The 22,888-nt window shown below is 40.1% G+C and overlaps 1 protein-coding gene across 1 annotated transcript in view; it reads right to left on the minus strand.

The window, feature by feature from the left end:
• Positions 1-22,888, minus strand: part of dph6 (diphthamine biosynthesis 6) — a 131,971-nt gene that overhangs the window by 23,388 nt on the left and 85,695 nt on the right. The window contains exon 13 of the mRNA XM_063007392.1: positions 69-314. Coding sequence (XP_062863462.1) covers positions 69-314 — 246 coding nt within the window. The remainder of the gene's footprint in view (positions 1-68; positions 315-22,888) is intronic.

Here is a 22,888-nt window from a genome sequence, read left to right on the forward strand (position 1 = left end):
CATGGTTACTTTAACTGAACTGTGCAGAGACAATGCCAATTCCACCAAGCACAGTAGCTGATGCTCACCTGGTCCTGCTCGTCCTGTAGCTTGTTAATCCATGCCTTTTTGGCAGCTGGTATATGTCTGGAGTCTGTAACGTAGCAGTGAGCTTGCAGTGTGTGGCCCAGTGTGAGGTGAGAGTTCATGGCACCCAGAACTTTCTCCATGTGGCTGTAGCACAGCTGGGCTTGGGGGCCTGGACCTCCACATAACATCTCCATAGTGCATGGTATCAGAGCAATCTGGCCTGCACAGAACACAGCTTCATCCACCTGCAACACACACCAGCAGCAAAACCATCAGACTATGTATAAGCTACATGTAGAATCCACATGTAAACAATTACAACAAGAGCAAAACAATTGTAGCTTGTTTTTACATTTTGACTCATTACATTATCAATTTGGATTTATCTAATCCAATTGTGCACTCTGGCTACCCCTGCCACTTGCACACCAACCTCGCTGGTTGGCAAGGCCCACAAGCTAGCACACGCCTTCTCAGACACACTCAAAGCCATCTGAGGCTTCTTTACACATACAGAGGATCACAATATGGTCTCTATATTCCGTTGATGCTGCTGCAAGAAGATGATTCTCTATCTGATATGGCCAGTTGTGTAAAAATAGGTAAAACGTTGGTAAAAAAAATACCATCAAGCGTACATAAACAGAATATGTGCATTTAGCCCAGCATGGTGCATTATTCTGATGATTAAGTAATGAAATATACAACATACGTGCATCAGAATATATTATATCACTTTTTAAAATGTAAATTTGTAAATGTGAACACTAAGCAAACCAGGACTGAAATAACAATGTATATAAATGTAATTTCTTGGTTGGCTTAAACTAAAAGTATAATCACAGCCTATAAACCACATGCCATTAAAAATAAATCTCATATTAGAAAATTCAAAAGAAGAGAAACTGGCCCAACCAGAAGTGTGAAGGTCACAGTGAGAACACTAAGAATCACTGCATTCATATTACAACATGTAACAGACATATAAAATCTCATCATTGCTGGGCTGACCAATTATCAGCTGACAGACAAATTCGACCAATATTAGTGTGTACATGAGTATGTTGAAATGTTTCATAGATTCATGATTCATTCATGTATTTAATATGCTTAATACACGTTAAACACACTGAAGAGAGCCAGCGGGTGTTGATTAGTCAGTTTTCGCGATTATTCAGTGCCTAAACTTACACAGATAAATGCTAACATTCTAAATGTTAGGAACTATGTTAAGCAAGTGTGGATGAAGTGCAATTTGCCATTTGACTATCTTGCTTATACTGGCTACAATTACATATCATTAATAATACCAACTGGACAAAGATGTGAACCTTGAAACAACCAATTTGTGCTTTTTATACTGGTCACCACTCCAGTACCAAATATTTCAGTCCAGGCTTGGTAGGAAATAGTAGCACTCATAGGCAGGGCCGGCAAAACTGTTGGGTAGTAAAGGCTACATTAATGAAGATAGAGAGTAGTGCATTATGACATGTATCAGCATACACCATAACACCATTCAGAATGAAGAATATTACTGGGGTGCTTGGGTGGCAAAGGGGTAAATTATGCTAACACACTACCACTGGAATCCAGAGTTCGAATCCCCAGCGGTGCTATCGGCTGGTCAGGCGTCTAAAGAGAGACATGACTGGCTGGACCCACTACGACCCTAACTAGAATAAAGCGGTTGTAAAACATGAAAAGGAAATTAAATAATTAAATAAATGTGCATGTATCATCTGTCCTCTGGCTTTGTTCTTATCAATTGTTTTAGGCAAAGTATTTGCTTTAAAATATCTACTTTTTCGTATACTAATCAAGTACCATAACCCATACTGCCAAGATGGAAAATGTAGTCCATGGGTCTGTCTGAAAACATAGTGAGCTGCCTTGCTGCCTACCTAGGCCGCTGGCTAAGTACAGAGGATTCTAATAAGACTTGAACTCATAAGGCAGATTATTTAGACACACTACTTAGACAGCGATTACATTATCGCAGTTTTCGCTTAATAAGCTAACACAATCAAACCAATGGGCTGAGGCAGCACAACTTACTAACATGCCAGCTAACATCTCCCTCTGTGTACCGAAAATGGTCACATTGTCACTGATAAGCCCCAATTTGCAAATAAATTACACTTGTACACCTTTATACAAATTAAAAATCAGTGACAATCATTCGACATATTTGTAATTTTTTTGTGAGAAAAGTTGTGCCGCACTGAATGCTGGGATTGCCTTCACCTCTAAGGAAGCGTCAGATACTCCCTCGTCATTCAGTCAGTTTATAGCTTTGAAATAAGTCACCTTAGCATCTAAGAATTTAGACAGGTTTTTTCTTGGGTGCTGTAAAAACGCTCACTAGGCGTTTTCAAACAGACCCCATGTTTTGGGTGCCAGAAGTTATAGTACTTGTGTACTTAAGAAAATAAAGCTTTAGTTGTGAACAACCCAATGCGGGTTAATTACTAGAAGCTACACTTCTCGGTTTGCCGCCTCACTGCACCACTTCTGCAATAACAACTGAACCTCTTTATCCAGAGGTGTTTAAACCTTACATGGATAATGAAATGATAAGAATAGAAAGCTATTCCTTGAGCATTGGTAAAAGGTGTGTTGGAACAGCACAACATCAATTACCAAGTCACACCTTAAATGTTACTTTAACACCAATAATTCCCGTTTCACACTATCAAAACATGCGCTGGTCTGTGTGGGTTACTTGATAAATGCAATTAGCAGCATGATAATTAGCTGAGAAACCAGGGGAAAACTTCTTTGAAAAAAGTTCCACATCCTGGTAATCCTCTCTGTAAAAATCCATGCAATCAATGCAGTCAGATATGCAGGAGTGGTGAAGAGGTCAGGTCCTCAGAGACACTCCGGATGAACCAATGAAACTCAGTACTGAGTACACTGGTCAGGGTAAATAGCTGCAGGTGACATGATGTTAATTGGAGCTCAGGGAAAGTATTTAGCATAGTGTGGGGGAGTTGTGAGGAGCGTGGTGACCTCTGCAAGGATCATAAAAACCAAATCAATAGATGCATCTTGTGAAACAAGGTCTTTAGCTAATTAGCATACATATATGGGTATCGCATTTCTGAACCAGATTACCAAGCCAGATCCAAAGTCTTAGTGCAGGCTTAGCCACATTCTTCCTCTGTTTGCTAGAACCATGTGTTACTTTGTGAATTAAACAGCTCTCTAAAACTGACTGAACATTTCGAAACTATTATGGAATATATACATACACCGATCAACCATAATATTCAACCATAACAACCATAACTTGTTTCTACACTCACTGTCCATTTTATCAGCTCCACTTACCATATAGAAGCACTTCGTAGTTCTACAATTACTGACTGTAGTCCATCTGTTACTCTGCATGCTTTGTTAGCCCCCTTTCATGCTGTTCTTCAATGGTCAGGACCACCACAGAGTAGATATTATTTAGGTGGTGGATCATGATCAGCACTTCATTGACACTTACATGGTGGTGGTGTGTTAGTGTGTGTTGTGCTGTCATGAGTGGATAAGACACAGCGGCACTGCTGGTTTTTTAAACACCTCACTGTCACTGCTGGACTGAGAACAGTCCAACAACCAAAAATATATCCAGCCAAGAGCGCCCCGTGGGCAGCGCCCTGTGACCACTGATGAAGGTCTAGAAGATGACCAACTCAAACAGCAGCAATAGATGGGCGATCACCTCTGTCTTTACATCTACAAGGTGGACCAACTAATAGAGTGGACAGTGAGTGGACACGGTATTTAAAAACTCCAGCAGCGCTGCTGTGTCTGATCTACTCATACCAGCACAACACACACTAACACACCACCACCATGTCATTGTCACTGCAGTGGTGAGAATGATCCACCACCTAAATAATACCTGCTCTGTGGTGGTCCTGGAAGAGTCCTGACCATTGAAGAACAGCATGAAAGGGGGCTAACAAAGCATGCAGAGAAACAGATGGACTACAGTCAGTAATTGTAGAACTACAAAGTGCTCCTATATGGTAAGTGGAGCTGATAAAATAAACAGTGTATGTAGAAACAAGGAGGTGGTTTTAATGTTATGGTTGATCAGTGTATATACTGTATATTTATAATACAAATACATGTGTTTAAAAGTGTGTAAATATTAATAAACATAGCAATTAATAGTATGATTAATAAATAGTATGACAATTAATAGCCTTCCTGTATTTTATATCCACAAAAGCATTTCAAAGTATTTTCAGATTATTTGGTTTATATTGTCAGTTAGGTAATGAATAACTGAGAACAATTTGTTAGTGTGGCATAGCACAAATGTTCTAGAGACAATTTACTGAGAAACTACAACTCATATTTTATGCCTCGTGGGAATAACATTTATGCAATAAAACATCAAGAAAAGAAGACAGAGGTCATTGGTTGGCACAGCAGTAAATTACACTGGAATCCAGGGTTCAAATTACACTGGGATCCAGGGTTCAAATCCCCAATGGTGCTATCGGCCCATCAGGTGTCTATATACTGTATACAGGTCCTTCTCAAAAAATTTGTTCATTATTTTCCATAATGTAATGATAAAAATTAAACTTTCATATATTTTAGATTCATTGCACACCAACTGAAATATTTCAGGTCTTTTATTGTTTTAATACTGATGATTTTGGCATACAGCTCATGAAAACCCAAAATTCCTATCTCAAAAAATTAGCATATTTCATCCGACCAATAAAAGAAAAGTGTTTTTAATACAAAAAAAGTCAACCTTCAAATAATTATGTTCAGTTATGCACTCAATACTTGGTCGGGAATCCTTTTGCAGAAATGACTGCTTCAATGCGGCGTGGCATGGAGGCAATCAGCCTGTGGCACTGCTGAGGTGTTATGGAGGCCCAGGATGCTTCGATAGCGGCCTTAAGCTCATCCAGAGTGTTGGGTCTTGTGTCTCTCAACTTTCTCTTCACAATATCCCACAGATTCTCTATGGGGTTCAGGTCAGGAGAGTTGGCAGGCCAATTGAGCACAGTAATACCATGGTCAGTAAACCATTCACCAGTGGTTTTGGCACTGTGAGCAGGTGCCAGGTCGTGCTGAAAAATGAAATCTTCATCTCCATAAAGCTTTTCAGCAGATGGAAGCATGAAGTGCTCCAAAATCTCCTGATAGCTAGCTGCATTGACCCTGCCCTTGATAAAACACAGTGGACCAACACCAGCAGCTGACATGGCACCCCAGACCATCACTGACTGTGGGTACTTGACACTGGACTTCAGGCATTTTGGCATTTCCTTCTCCCCAGTCTTCCTCCAGACTCTGGCGCCTTGATTTCCGAAAACAGTACTTTGGACCACTGAGCAACAGTCCAGTGCTGCTTCTCTGTAGCCCAGGTCAGGCGCTTCTGCCGCTGTTTCTGGTTCAAAAGTGGCTTGACCTGGGGAATGCGGCACCTGTAGCCCATTTCCTGCACACGCCTGTGCACGGTGGCTCTGGATGTTTCTACTCCAGACTCAGTCCACTGCTTCCGCAGGTCCCCCAAGGTCTGGAATCGGCCCTTCTCCACAATCTTCCTCAGGGTCCGGTCACCTCTTCTCGTTGTGCAGCGTTTTCTGCCACACTTTTTCCTTCCCACAGACTTCCCACTGAGGTGCCTTGATACAGCACTCTGGGAACAGCCTATTCGTTCAGAAATTTCTTTCTGTGTCTTACCCTCTTGCTTGAGGGTGTCAATGATGGCCTTCTGGACAGCAGTCAGGTCGGCAGTCTTACCCATGATTGCAGTTTTGAGTAATGAACCAGGCTGGGAGTTTTTAAAAGCCTCAGGAATCTTTTGCAGGTGTTTAGAGTTAATTCGTTGATTCAGATGATTAGGTTAATAGCTCGTTTAGAGAACCTTTTCATGATATGCTAATTTTTTGAGATAGGAATTTTGGGTTTTCATGAGCTGTATGCCAAAATCATCAGTATTAAAACAATAAAAGACCTGAAATATTTCAGTTGGTGTGCAATGAATCTAAAATATATGAAAGTTTAATTTTTATCATTACATTATGGAAAATAATGAACTTTATCACAATATGCTAATTTTTTGAGAAGGACCTGTATATATATATGATTGGTTATGTTTGAGGTGGAATGGCCGAGGTACTGTGATGAATTGTTTTTCTGTCTGAAATGTGTTACTGCATTGTGCCCAGTGAAGCCGGACCCGCCGCGACCCTGACCAGGATGAAGTGGTGATAAAACATGAAAATGAAATAAACAGAGCAACAAAAAGAAGTGCAGAGGGGGGAAATAGTCACATTAATTTCCATAGTCATGTATGTTTCCCATGATTCGTAGCTCCTGGGTTTACTTGTCAACTTTGATGAATCTTCAGCATCTGCCTCTGCTGCTCCAAATTACCAAGGCTGTGCTAGAGATGAGGGTGGGGGGGATGGGGGGCAGCGCCACTTTAGAAAGGCCGGATCAATCATTGAATCATTTACCTGCGAGCATTATTTGGCAAAGCGTGAGAGCAATACATCTACGCAGGCGAAACCTCGCGCATCAAACAGACATCAACAACAAATCGTCATTGGCATTCCATTTATGAGCCATCAAGTGGAATCAGATGCCACAGAAAGCCAGATCAGGTTGGACATGAGGCGAGAAAAGCCACTGTTCAAAAGAATTGGACTTCTTCATGTTTCACTTTTAGGTAAGAACCATTGTTTGTTTATTTGAATATCGAAAAGGGGCACTAGCAAAGCATCTCTGCTGTTGAAACCAAAAATCTCCGTTAGCTACAGCAGGCAGGTGTGTAACGATCAATTATTAAAGCTTTAGCTCAGGTTACTGCAAGGCTGAGCGGGTGGGCATGGCTTTTTAAGACTAACCTGAGAGCAAGAGAACTAGAGGGAATACTATTTACATAAAATTAACAGTTCAAAAGAATGAGTTCACACACCAATCAAACTTGTTAATTGACTGCCAATGGCGTGTCGCTGAATATACAACACAACTACATTATTCATCTTCCCCGTTGACAAGAAAGACAGTCCAATTTGCATTGGCGTCCAAAACCTGATCAGCAGTCACAATGGGCCATGCATTTTTAATAGAGCACAGGGAGGCTATTAATATTCATAGGGGTCAAACAATTGCATATTTCATTTAACTTTCTATAACCCACCAGTGGGTTTCAAAACCATCAACTTCTGACGCCTACGACTAAATGCTAAATAAAGGATTTTAGTAGTTAGTAGCCACTGCTGATACACTAATTACTACAAATAATTAATCAGCCTGCATTTGCATGTGCAATTTACTCTCTTCTCAAAGTTGCTACACCTAAGTTATGGCTTCTGTATTTGCAATTAAACGTATGACATGTGACACATGATCCATCTCAGGTATCTCAACACTGTAAACCTTGATGTTGTCTCTACTTAAACAAGTGCTGATACTTGTTCCCGCAAAGGATTAAATAACAACCTCAGCTTACAATCAAAACTGATTCAAAGGACTGAGTTAATAATTCAATATTACCTCGCTTCCAAATATGATTAAAGTTGATTTCTTAAGTTGAGGGCCACTGGAGTTTCTTCACACCAAACTTATTTAACCATGTCCTGAGGGTCTCTTTTGATTGATAAATTGGGTACAGGACGGTAAGTGTATACCCACAAAGTTAATCTGTCAAATCGATCTAGTTTTAAAATGTATGTACCAGATCGGTGTACCTAATAAAGTGCTCGATAAGTGTAGACACCTGTAAGCAAATACATGGCTAAAACACCTGAGAGCAATCACTGGGAGTCTATATTGTGTATGTATGCACTGATAAACAAAAACATTTAGACCACTTGTCTAATTCACTGTCAAAACAGCTCTGACCTGCTGATGCCTGGATTCCGATTCTAAAATAGTTTAATTAACATAATTGTGCATGTCACGGTTGTATTAATAAAACTATATAAGAATAAAAATCTCAGAATCTGTATCTTTCTTAAAAGTTAATGAATTAAATTAATGTAACTGTGGGCGGCACGGTGGCTCGGTGGGTATCACTGTCGCCTCACAGCAAGAAGGTCCTGGGTTTGATCCCCATGCGGGGTGGTCTGGGTCCTTTCTGTGCATAGTTTGCATATTCTCCCCATGTCTGCGTGGGTTTCCTCCGGCAGCTCCGGTTTCCTCCCAGAGGTTAATTGGAGACACTGAATTTCCCTGTAGATGAATGTGTGTGTGTGTCTGCCCTGCGATGAACTGGCGCCCCGTCCAGGGTGTTACTGTGTGCTTTGCGCCCATTGAAAAGCTGGGATAGGCTCTAAATGGATAAGTGGTTAAGAAAGTGAGTAAGAGTGAGTAAAGTAACTGTGTAGATCACTGGCATAAAGCCTTCCTGTATTTTTCATTTTAATAAACATTGCTAAGTTCAAAGAAATATTTCCAAGTATGTTCAGATGTGACTTGTTACCAATGTCATAATGTTGTCAACTAATGGCATAAAGGATGGGTACACGTGCCAGTGGACTCTCAGTGTCTGTCCAAACCTAAATAAAATAGGAGGGTTGTGTCCAGAAGGGCATCCAGAATAAAAACTTTTAAATTCTGTTTAGGCATTTTCCCCTTTTTCTCCCAACCTAGTCATATCCAATTACCTGGTTGTATCTTCTCTACTGCTGCAGACCCCTGACCTGACAGAGAAGGGCTGTAACTAACAAATGCCCCCTCTGACACGTGTGTAGTAGCCAACCACTTCTTTTCACCTGTACGAGGCGGATTAACACAGATTATTATTGCATATGAAGAGTCACACACTGCTCTCTATTATTCTCCGTCTCTGTGCAGGTTCCATCAACCAGCCAGTATAGGCTGCAATTGCAGAGGCAATGAAGAATCCCTTCAATCTGCTCTCCCTCAGACATAACCGGTCTGTGTAGGTGCCCAGTTGGTTGATAGCAGAGCTGAGATTATTGCTCTTATTGTCTAACTGAGTTTCAAAGTCGAGAGCTTGAGATCCTAGCAGTGGTGGAATAGTGTGTCTTACCACTGCACCACCTGAGCACCACTCAATACCCTAATTTGAACAATTTATTAATACTGTATAGAAACTGGTACACTGATTCACTACTTTTAGCATTAATCAAATAGATGTTTTGGCTTCCTGTTTTACTGACCTTTATACTTTCGCTTAAACAGCTTTACTTCTGAGAATGCCAATGACATGTCAAAAGGTCAGGAGGCCCCTAGGTCTCTGTCGAGACGCAGCGGAAGCATGTATGTAAATGCAGCAGCACCCAAGCCTGGCATGACATCTCCCATCGTGGCAGCACACAGGAAGCATTTTAATTGTCGGCTCCAGAAATCTCCGGGGCAAAACAACTTTACATATTTATGTTTGTGCCACGAGAGAAGGTGACCTTAAAGATTTTGCTGAGAGTGTTATTTTTGGCAAGCAACAGCCTGGACCATACTGGCTAAAGTGACCCACTATTGATAAACAGTCAAGTCACTCTCTCAGGCCAAGGGCACGGTGAGGAAAAACACATCACTGCAACAGAAGATATGCTAATGTTCTCGTTTCACCACTGAACCCTCATGCATAATTAAATGTTAGAAACAGGGCATAAACCTAGTAAACAAACCAGTCACTTCAAACCACACCACACTACTACTGGGTGAACATAGCAATGGTATTGTTAAAGAGGGCTTTGGATACACCTCCTTATGCTTGGTGTACCCGTGAAGAGTGGTTAGCATATTCTTAAAGGTTTATTAATCAAATATGTTAAAAAACAAGCAATTAATTATGAAATACTATAACAGACACATTCAGTCAATTGTTTTTTGCTTTACCTAATGAAACGAAGTTATTAAGAGGAAGATAACATTTTCTTTTTGAGACTAAGTGACAAAATTAGGCAGCTAATTGAAGAAATTAACTAACCAATCAAGAGTAGGCAGTAATGAGAAAAGTGAACAATACTGCCACTGACGGAACATTATTGCTACACAACAAGGACAAAGAAGTACTAGGACACCTGACCATGAGCTTGATGTTTCTTTCTAGTTAAAAGCTTAATGTCACACTGACAATATATTTTAATATGAACCTTTTATTTAAAGTAAATGTATTAAAAACATATTTGAATGTAATTATATATGAAAAAGATTGAGACCACTTTAAATTCTTAAAAGCAATATAGAGTACTCAGGTGGTGCAGTGTAAAACACGCTAGCACATCACTCGCAAGTTCGAATCTCAGCTCTGCTACTAGCTGCCGGACTCGTTTGAGGGTGGGAATGCCAGACAGGATTCCTCATGACTGCTGCAATCATGACCTTGCTGGCTGATCGATCGACGACGCCTGCTTAAAGACAGGGGATAACAAAGATGACGTGAAGAGACGTGACTCTTCCTATGAATACGAATCTTCCTATGAACCCGCCTTGTGCAGGTAAAAAATAAGTGATCGGCCACTACACAAGAGTCAGAGGGGTGTGATAGTCACAACTCTCCTTGGGCAAGAGTAGATATCTGCATCAGAAAGGAAGCCAATGCAAACAGGTACATGAATATGGCCAGATTGGAAGGAAAATGAATTTAAAAAAGCAACATGGAACTAAAGTATGTTTTAGTTATATTTTGCATTTCAGAGTTCAGAAATGTTTAGAAACTCTCAATCAGGCTTCCTCTACCCTCTACAAACATGATATGACAGATTAAGACACATTATTTATGTGTCTATTTCTTTTTAGTCAGAATGGTAAAGATATCAAAAAATGCTAACAAAATGAGACAAAATAGTCCATGGTAGCTTAGTGGATAAAGTACTGGTAATTGGAAGGTTGCTGGTTCAAACCCCACCACCACCAAGTTGCCACTGTTGGCTCCATGAGCAAAGGCCCTTTTCCCCCAATTGCTTGGACAGTACTCAGTTAAAATCAACAGTCACTTTTGGTAAAAGCATCTGCTAAATGCCACAAAAGTTAATAGAACAAAAGTGTGTTAACCTTCCTAAATTAGGTAATGGGTAAAAATATCTACACAGTTTATACTACAACTAATGCATCTTACACTTCTGAACAGTATAGAGGATGAATCGTTCAGCAATACAATACGGGATTGCAGTGGTTACTACATTCCTTATATCTCCATCAGTACACTATAGGAGTATAGGATGGGCTTTTGCTAAATATACATACAGTATGAAGAGATGTTAAGATGTAGATTATATTTATTTAATATTTATTTATTAGGATTTTAGCGTCGTTACACACTTTGGTTACATTGTTACACATAGTTACTGGTTACACTGGTTAAGATTCATCAGCTCATGTGTTTTACTGTCAAACACAGTCATGGACAATTTTGTATCTCAAGTTGCATGTTTTTGGAGGAAACCCATGCGGACACGAGGAGAACATGCAAACTCCGCACAAAATGGACCCAAACCGTTCCATCTGGGAATCAAGCCCAGGACCTTCTTGCTGTGAGGCGACAGTGCTACCCACCGAGCCACTGTACCGATCATTAATATGTAGATAAAATAGGCATTTTAAAAACCAGCAATGGGACACCGATGGTAAGTAGTCAACACTAAGACAATTGTTAATCCATTTCAAATACACGAATAAGACCCGAGTCCCAGATTAAACTGCACCGTACATGACTGATACTACATTACTTATTTTTTGTACTCTGTCAGGTATCTGATTGTAGGTGTTGTAACATTGTGCTCAGATCCTTCAGCATTAACACACAGTGTAAAACGTCTGAGAATAAGAAATGATCAGAGATGGGCTGAAGGTGAGAGTCACCCTTTAGAAAATTCTCACATCTTCAAACACCTAATTTCAATAAAAACGTGATGTTTAAAAAATCACAAATTATTTTTTTAAACAGCATTTTGCCTAGCAACATCACAAGCTTTCAAGCTCGTATATGATCAACTGTCATATAAAATCAGTGCTGACTGCAATAAAAATAACCGTACAAAATGCACAAAGGACGACGTGCACGAAGGACGACGGATCGCCTGCATTTTCTGCATTTTTATTAGGATGAAAGAAGCACAAACATGGTGGATGGATGAAAATGAGTCAAATTTGGAGGAACGATGGTTCGGGACGAGCTGGTCGTCTAATAAAGGATGGTCGTTTGTGATGACACTGGCCTCTTTTTTTCTGCTGGCTTCATGCAGCTGTAAATACCCAGCTTCCCCGGTTGTCTGACCTCGACATGCCCACTTTCAGAGATGCCTGCTTGGATAAGTAACACTGTCATGTCTGCTTTTGTCAACTTTATGCTGATTACTCGGCTCTATCTATATGCTGTTTGGAGCGGGAGCAAGGTCAGCCACACATCACACGCTACAGAAAGAATAGCCTGATGTATCCAGCCATCGACATTTGTCTTTTTTAAAAATGTATTTGTTACGTAGGATGTATTTATATGATATATAATTCATACTCTTTGATATACAAACCACACCTGTGAAACAGGAAACATGGTTTAAAATGTGACAACATACTAAGCCTTTAATAAATATGATAAAAATGATTTGGCAATAAAATATAGGTCCATGGATGTCTGTCTGGGTGAGAATAGGGCATGTTTCTTCTTTGTGTTAAGGCAAAACACCCTGCTGCTATCGAACCGTCTCGACCTGTGCTTTTTTGACAAATTGGTTGTGAGGTTTTTACGACTGATGCACAGATCGCAAAAATCATTTCTGCCAAGATTCCGCTATGACCTGCCCGTGGGACATTACATGCTTCTCAATGCGCCGCTCTATCAAGCCAGATCTTTCCAGGACAATGCAAATGATGACAAATTCCATCACCCTGCATTATTCGCCTTACCGCTAATCTCCCTAATTCAAGAGAGCGCGGAGGCTTCTGCACTTTCAGCTGAGGGGCATGTTGTCTGACTGAATGATGCTGAAGCAGCACCGCTCATCCCCCTGTTCAGACACCACTCTCGACGGTACCCACCTCGCAGCCTCGTCTCCAGTTTTTCTCACTTTCTTTTTTTTTTTAAATCAATGCCAAGACATTTCTGTGTGATCAAAAAAGCCATTTATTGCTTGTAATGTGCACCTCACTTACCAAACTCCAAAAATACAGAATCAAATAAAACACTCCAGCACAGGCTGTTCTTTTTCTTTCATTTATTCTTCCTTTTTTTAAGGGCATAAACTTTAATGCGACATGTCCATACAGGAGGGCCACAATATGATTGATGTTCACTTTATCTTTCCCCCTGCCTTCTATCAAGCTGGCACAGAGTGGAAGCAGCAGGGCAGACAGGACTCTGCACTTTCCCAGCTCTACGAGGAAATCATTAAGCGCACAGGACTCAGCTTCTTGGACACAACAAGGTTATCCAGAATGCAATGCTGACAGCACAAAAATATCTATAAATACAAGTGAAGGCTGGAAAAAGAGTCCAAAAGCAGACAAGTTTCTCTGAAAAGCCATGCAGTTCAGTACTGTCTCAAAAGATGGCAGTATGACTGCACGAACGAGGCTCATTAGGAGCAGACAGTCTCAAATTTCAGATCTCATATCCCAAACCTTCGTCTGCATAAAATCATTATACTATAAATGAGTATTTATTCAAAAAAGAAAAAAATGCAAAAAAACCAAAAAAAACAATTTAGTCAGTCGGATGATGATCTAATTGCTATCGGTTGTATATTAGAGAAAACTATTCCAATAATTTGCAGTTATTGCTGACTCCTGTGATGCTTCGTAAATCAGCAACTTTTATTGTGTTCAATAATTCTGAATGAAATCACTACACGCTATTTAAAATTCATGGACATGCATAAACTCGTGGCTGGCTTGTACACTGACTTTAAAAACATATACAATTCTCATAAATTAAAAACTGCATATATTTTACCAGTACAGCATTAAAATGTTTTTCTTTTTACCAAAATGGCATTTTATGGGTAATTACACATTAATTACCTATTCACTGAATAAATTCCACAGAACGTATAAAGCGCAGTACGTTCTACACCAGAATATCAATAAAAATATTCCTATCACCAGACCCGTACATAAATAATAAATCCATAAAACCGAACATGGTGTTCTGGCAAAGTTACAAGGGTCCTAAAAACAAGACATTGTCTATTATTCATCCACAACAATTTTCTATCTGCAGAATGGGCTGAAATGACAATGGATAATGAAAAATGAATGAGCGAGGTTTAAAGTTACAACTCGAACGAAGCCCTGAATGAGAAATTAATGACAACACGAGTGGCCAAAAGTAAATGGAACATAAATGTTAATATCATTGAGCCATCAGTTTTAGCTACTGCCATTAAAAACTAACATCTCCTTAATAAATTAAGACAAAACTGTAATGCTCGGCCACTGTTGCATGAAGACCCAATGATCATGTTTCACCGAAGGCACTTACTGTCAGCCACCACATAAAGGAACGGCCAGATTACAACGTTTAAAGGAGCAGAGAAAATAGGCTTAAAAAAGATGGCTAAGACTTAAGGGTCGAACCGTAGCTTTACGAAAAATTTCCGCTTTAAAAACACTACTGAGGCCAATCCACCCGTGTTCTGATCACTCACTGGAGTTAGCTTTAAAGTCTAACACTATTTACCCACCACTTTCTCTCAATCCGTCTCTTCCACTTTGTCCTGTGTTCGAGTGTGTGTGTGTGTGTCCTGTCAGCTGTGGCCTCTCATCACTATAACACACAAACACTGGCATACAGAAACAGTTTCCAGTTAGAGGACAATCATCTGGATCTTGTTTTCGATACAATCTAATCAGACAGTGCTCTCTGCTTTTCTTTAATACATCCACATATTTATTGGCTCATCCACCCATTCACCCATTAAGCTATCTTTCCAACCACCAATTCACCCACCCATCCAACCCATGCAACTATCCAGCTCTTTCCATCCATCCATCCATCCGTCCATCCATCAATTCAATCTATTTATCCATCTCATCTATTCATCTATTGATACATCTATCCAACTCATCCATCCATCCATCCTTCCCATCTATTCATTCATTGATACAGTGTATCACAAAAGTGAGTACACCCCTCACATTTCTGCAGATATTTAAGTATATCTTTTCATGGGACAACACTGACAAAATGACACTTTGACACAATGAAAAGTAGTCTGTGTGCAGCTTATATAACAGTGTAAATTTATACTTCCCTCAAAATAACTCAATATACAGCCATTAATGTCTAAACCACCGGCAACAAAAGTGAGTACACCCCTAAGAGACTACACCCCTAAATGTCCAAATTGAGCACTGCTTGTCATTTTCCCTCCAAAATGTCATGTGATTTGTTAGTGTTACTAGGTCTCAGGTGTGCATAGGGAGCAGGTGTGTTCAATTTAGTAGTACAGCTCTCACACTCTCTCATACTGGTCACTGAAAGTTCCAACATGGCACCTCATGGCAAAGAACTCTCTGAGGATCTTAAAAGACGAATTGTTGCGCTACAAGAAGATTGCCAACACCCTGAAACTGAGCTGCAGCACAGTGGCCAAGATCATCCAGCGTTTTAAAAGAGCAGGGTCCACTCAGAACAGACCTCGCGTTGGTCGTCCAAAGAAGCTGAGTGCACGTGCTCAGCGTCACATCCAACTGCTGTCTTTAAAAGATAGGCGCAGGAGTGCTGTCAGCATTGCTGCAGAGATTGAAAAGGTGGGGGGTCAGCCTGTCAGTGCTCAGACCATACGCCGCACACTACATCAAATTGGTCTGCATGGCTGTCACCCCAGAAGGAAGCCTCTTCTGAAGTCTCTACACAAGAAAGCCCGCAAACAGTTTGCTGAAGACATGTCAACAAAGGACATGGATTACTGGAACCATGTCCTATGGTCTGATGAGACCAAGATTAATTTGTTTGGTTCAGATGGTCTCAAGCATGTGTGGCGGCAATCAGGTGAGGAGTACAAAGATAAGTGTGTCATGCCTACAGTCAAGCATGGTGGTGGGAATGCCATGGTCTGGGGCTGCATGAGTGCAGCAGGTGTTGGGGAGTTACATTTCATTGAGGGACACATGAACTCCAATATGTACTGTGAAATACTGAAGCAGAGCATGATCCCCTCCCTCCGGAAACTGGGTCACAGGGCAGTGTTCCAGCATGATAATGACCCCAAACACACCTCTAAGACGACCACTGCTTTATTGAAGAGGCTGAGGGTAAAGGTGATGGACTGGCCAAGCATGTCTCCAGACCTAAACCCAATAGAACATCTTTGGGGCATCCTCAAGCGGAAGGTGGAGGAGCGCAAAGTCTCGAATATCCGCCAGCTCCGTGATGTCGTCATGGAGGAGTGGAAAAGCATTCCAGTGGCAACCTGTGAAGCTCTGGTAAACTCCATGCCCAGGAGAGTTAAGGCAGTTCTGGGAAATAATGGTGGCCACACAAAATATTGACACTTCAGGAATTTTCACTAAGGGGTGTACTCACTTTTGTTGCCGGTGGTTTAGACATTAATGGCTGTATATTGAGTTATTTTGAGGGAAGAATAAATTTACACTGTTATATAAGCTGCACACAGACTTTTTCATTGTGTCAAAGTGTCATTTTGTCAGTGTTGTCCCATGAAAAGATATACTTAAATATCTGCAGAAATGTGAGGGGTGTACTCACTTTTGTGATACACTGTACATCTATCCAACTCACCCATCTACCCCCGTCCATCCATACACGTTTTCAACCCATATATTCACTCAATAATACATCCACTCACCCACCCATCTATCTAACTCATATATTCAACAATCCATCCATCCATCCATCCATCCACCCATTTATCCAACTCATTCAACAATCCATCCATCCATCCATCCCTTTATTTAACCACCCACCCACCCATCCATCCAACTCAGATATTCAACAATTAATACATCCATCCACCATACCAATCATCCACTCACCTATGTAATAACTCACCTCCTTTAACTGACTGCATGTTCCAATTAGACTACATTAGACAAAACAAATATGCCGCAGTGTGCCACCAAAACAGCTTAAACATAATTAGTATGGTAATGCACAACAGTCAGTAAAACTGATACCTAACATTAATCAATAGCGTATTTAAAGTAAGCACGTTATAATCACCCTTTTCGATAAATAAATAGGTTTACTATTTAAATAGATTGTTTCTCTACAATTCTTAACATAGAGTAACACAACAAAAACCACAATTCCACCTAAATAGATACAGAATTGAACAAAAATGTCACAAATATTTAACCAAATACAAACTACTATCCTTATTCTGCATCACTCTGTCTGTACGTCTGTTTACGCTGAATAAATATCTTTAAATATGCACCTGCTGCTCTGTACAAAATGCATGATTCATTTACTGAAACCCAAAATATGAGTATTTGTCACCGGGTTGTGATGGGTGGAACCTGTTTTTGTGGTGGCACTGCCATGCAGCTCTTCTTAGATGTTTGTTACCGCTGTCTGACAGTCCTCTGAGACATGTCAACCGAAAAGGAAATGTAAACACACTCATCCACATTAAAGCCTCCATTACTGGCACAGAACTTTAAATGCACAAATCAATCTGGCCTTTTATATTCAGAGGCGATGAAGCTTTTTCCTGATGAAAACAGTATTTAGAGAGAAGTACAGCAGGGGAACAGAGTGGAGGGGGTTCATTCTGAAAGATCATAGCTAAGAAAATAGCTTCTCTGGGAGGTCCAGGACTTGGTGGCTTATGGCCACTGCTCAGACACACCTCTGTATATACAAGTGTGTATGTGTGTGTCAGGTGAAGACTGGCCCAGTCCTTCTGCCTATAGCTTGTTGACTTTAGCCAAAGCAGGAAAGCAACTTTAATACATAAAAAGCTTGCCAAGGCATGGTCATTAATAAAAGCGTCTGTGGTGGACATATCCGATGTCCTCTGACAATGGTGTCTGAATGCAACAAGCACACCCAACATGGACTGTCATTTCCAAAACAACTCTTTCCCTAACTGAGATCAGAACCAATTTTACTCACAAATTACTCTCAAATATAAGATTTAGTTACTGTAATTGAGCTAAAATAAGGTGAGTATGAGTAAATCTGTGTCAGGCAATTTTGAAGGGACTCCTACACCCAGTACACACATGAACCTTTTTTTCCATAGCTGTAAAAACATGACGATAGTCTGGTAAGACCAATTCCTAATAATTTACAGGTACTACATATTGCTGTTTTACAAAGAAGGAATCACGACAAAGGCCTTAAATTATGGGAGGCAAATGTATTTTTTCTACTTAACTCCATTTAAAATGTGACTGCTGCATTTAAAAACTATTTAAAGGCTATTTTCAACTGGGCTATTTTTTTAAGCTTGACAAATTAGGTCTGCTCAACTTTTTTCTTATGTCCTAGAATTAAATGTAAGAAAGTAAAACCAAAACTGCTGACAGTAATTAAAATTAAATAAATAAATGAAAAAAATATGAATAAACATTTGCATTTCAAAAGAAATAAAGTTGCAATAAATTAACAAAACAGAAAATGAACATAATTTATTTTCAAGTTAGTTAAACATCGCTCTTTAAAACTCTTTACAGCACCACTGAGATTCGAGCCTGGTGGGTTAGTCTAATAGACTGCTGCACCACCTGAAAACCCATATTAATAATAATAATTAGTATTATAATAATGCATATTAATTGTGTTATTATTACTTTTGTTATTATTATTACTATTACAATTATCATCATCATTATCATTTTCATCATTATTACTATTATTATTATTATTTAACTGCTTTCCCTAAATGTGAGGCAGTGTAAAAACATAAGCCAAAACATTTTGTTATTTGTTCTTTAAAATGTTTACTTATTTACAATATAACAATAATTTAATTTCAATACTTTTAGGTTCTCTTGTCAGTACAGAGTGTTAAAATTCCTGAATATGGTAATCACACATAATTAAAGTGCAGTGAATAGAGATTAGATTGAAAAAGGCTGGATTTTTCTTTGAAACCAGCAGAACCGAGCATGAGCTGTCCAACAGAGATCAGACAGCTAGTGTACAGAAATGGACAGGACAGAATCAGGTGTCCTCACTGTGAGTAACGCTGGAATGATGAGACCTGCTGGGCCAGCCACACTGACCATCTCATGCAGCTCTCTGTGACAGTCTGGCTCAGGTGATTGGGTGTACTTGATCCCAGTGGTGGGAGTAATAGAGCCAGGTTTCAGGCCAGAGGAAGGAAGGGCAGGTCAGATGTGTATTGTATTTTCACGTCCTCAGGGCAGCCTGTCATCACATTCCACTTAAATACAACTTCACAGCATCTGAATGTATGTTCATCAGCTTCCAAAGAAAGAATAAGTCCATATTTCTGAGCAAGCCCAGGCAGAGCTGTGAGTAAGTATTGTGTTTTTGGAAATGATGCCTTAAAACTTGTATAGGGTATGAGTATGGAACATTTTTGACTGTTACTTTTTTATGTCAAATCACAGATCCCTCCCTCTCTGTCCAAACAACAGTAAAGAACAGTTTGACAAGTGAAGCAGCCTCTTCCTGTATGACTGTACAGAACAGAGCATTCTTAAATACTAAATTTAAGAGGGGAATAAAATGGGAAATTCATTTTACAAAAAAAAAACATATACGGTACATGTATGTTATGTATTTCTTGTTGGTTGGTTACTAGTCTTAAACTACACAGTCAATCACAATATTATGACTGCCAGCTAATATCCAGAGTACTGCCGTGTGCAGCATGGACAGCAGCTAGACGGGCTGGGAGTGACTCAAAAGGTCCTGGTAGGTTGTCACAGGTATCTGGAGCCATGAATGGAGGGTGCGTGAAGGAGGATCTATAGAGCAAACACGACGATGAAGGTGGTCCCACAGATGCTCAATTGAGTTCAAGTCTGGGGAATTAGGGGGCCAGGGCAGTACTGGGAAGTCTTGGTCATGCTCTTCCAACCAATGTTGGACATTTCTAGCTGTGAATCGATTGTGTAGTACTAATATTCAGTTCTGAGTCTTGCAAGTTGTACATAATTTTTTCATTCTTAAACCTCTTTTTCATTAAGACTTAGGTCTTGTTCCAAACCACAAAACAATCTGTATAAAACTGTATCAACTTGTCATGGTATGGCTGGTGAACTGTGTGCCTTGTCCAGATCACTTGTCTGTAGAAACATCTGTGAAAAATGTTCTTTTTGTTTGTGTGGGTTACCAAAAGCATGGACCGACTGCTCTACACTGCCCCTGTGTGAGTGAATATGTGAATGTGTGAGAATGTGGTGCCCTGTTATAGACTGCCATTCTGTTTCTGTTTAATATGTCCAAATGAATACTTCATAAATAAATTAATTTAATTTCTGTCATCTGATAAAGTCATAAGAATATGGAGAGCCTTTCAGCCCTATACACATACCCTTCACACCCATCCATGGCTGGATTACTGACCGGGCCAGTGGGGCCAGCGCCCAGGGGCCCTTGAGGTCAGGGGGCCCCGGGGGGGCCCTGGCCCAAAACATTTTGTGATGCCTATCAACATTTATGATACAATATATTTTTATTTCTGAGGGCCCTCCATTTTAAGGATCCTCTGACTATTAGGGACTTTGACCCCAGGGCCTCTTGGGGGCCCTAGCCATGCTTTTGGGCCCCTTATGAAAATGGATGAGGCGTTGTGGCACTGCTCTGACTTCGACTTCTGGCTATTAGGGGTCCTAGGAAAGAGGGGGGCATATTTTTAGAGGGCCCTGGTTATGAGAGCCCCTACCAGAGGGCCCTAGAGAAGAGCAGGGCATACCATTAGAGGGCCCTTGATCACGAGGGCCCCTGCTATGGGGCCCTTGACTTCCATAGAAGTCGTTTACCATGGCTCCTTGACTTTCTAGGGACCTACAAATTGCCAGGCAAGCTACCATATTTCATAACAGACGTTTTGTTGCAAATATGCGATTCAGGCCCTTACTTAATGTTTCTGAATTTGTATTGTTTCAAAATTATTATGTTCAATTTCTCTTAAGCGCAGAGACACAAATTAATTTAGCAATTATTTAAATTTAAGACAAGCAATTTCAAGCAGTTTCAAGCAATTTCAAGCAACTCTTTGCCCAGGGGCCCAGACTATCCTTAATCCATCCTTGCACCCATCACACAGACTCTTCACTCTCCTGCTGTCTGGAGGAAGCTACCGTAGCATTCGGTCCCTCACTGTTAGATTATGCAACAGTTTTTTTCCACAAGCCATCAGACTCCTCAACTCATGGGGTCCGGAATGATGTGCACACACGCACACACGCACACACGCACACGCGCACACACACACACACACAGTCTTCCTCCCTAGACTTTGACATTTCAATGAATACATAACAATTAAAATATCTCACACTCAGTGACTATATCACTAAATATGTCTGATGCTATATAAACAACAGTGTAGGGTTTGTATATCAAAGTATGTGGTATATCAAGGTATGTCATAGCTATGACATATAGCTAAACGTCACAGCATGCCCTAGTATGCTTCTATTTTAACACAACTTCACTTTACATTTACTCAGGACCGTGTACTGGTCACATCCTTTTATTTTTTGAGGTCTACAATGTTCCTCGTGTTTATTGTAGGACTTATATATGTATATATATAGGACTTTTATATTGTGTTGTTTGCACTTGTGTCCTGTTGCACCCTGGTCTTGGAAGAACGTTGTCTGTACGTGCACATAGCCAAAATGACAATACGACACTCTTAAACTTGAACATTCATGCTGCTTAAATTAATTTTTCATTTCATTTGAATGTTTCACTACTAATTTCTTCTGGTCGGGATCGTGGTAGGTCCAGTAACACACCACGAACAGGACACCCATCCACCACGGGGTCTCAGGATTCCCTCCTTCAAGACAAAGCCACTCGTGTTTGTATGTAGATGCTGACTGGCTGATAGCACCGCTGGGGATTTGAACTCTGGATCCCAGCGCTAATGGGCTGGCATAATTTAACACTCCACCACCCAGAGAGCCCACTGCTTGAATTCCTATTGCTGGCAAATTATTAGGATGTAATTGCATTGTATTTTAATGTCAGTCATGAAAAGCCAAAAATGTTAATCACGATGACCAAATTGGTGTCTATACATATTTGACAAATTACATAAATAAATATTTAACATAGTGCAGTAAGATGTGGCTCTAATTGTATTTTTTAATAAAATCTTATAGCTGCCTACAGACCATTTAGGATATCACAACATATGTTTACATGAGCATTTAAATAATCCAATAACTGCCAAAATCAAATCATTAAGCAGATCAAGATCATGTAAACACACTCTACATAGTTAATCGATGCTGGAAACAATGAACCAGAATAGCTGTAGCTTTTTAGATGCTGCGGCAATAACATAAAAAACAAATCCCTCATTCATCTTCATCCCAATTGCACCATAACACTGTTTTTCTCTCGTGCCTCCTCTCTGGTGACGTTTTCTCTTTCTTTAGTCCGAGTTGATAACACTGTTTCAAATAGATCGCTGAAGAGTCGTCCTACTGTTTTAGCCTCCAGCAGTTCATATTATTGGTGCATTATTTCATGGATGACTGCCTCTTTTATCAACTGCTTCTGAAGTAATGGTAATAGACTAGAAAATTGAGACATTTATGAAGTATTGGCCGTGTTTATGAAAAAATCCATAAAATTTGACAAGGCCTAGGCGAGATAAAAGCACCGTTTTAATAGATTATGTCTATGAGAGATCGTCAGGGGCTGATGAGCACCTCCTCAGGGATTACAGGCTTTATAGGATTAATTTTGTTGTAT

This window comes from Trichomycterus rosablanca, chromosome 13 (genome assembly GCF_030014385.1).
Source record: "Trichomycterus rosablanca isolate fTriRos1 chromosome 13, fTriRos1.hap1, whole genome shotgun sequence".
In the NCBI taxonomy this organism is placed as follows: domain Eukaryota; kingdom Metazoa; phylum Chordata; class Actinopteri; order Siluriformes; family Trichomycteridae; genus Trichomycterus; species Trichomycterus rosablanca.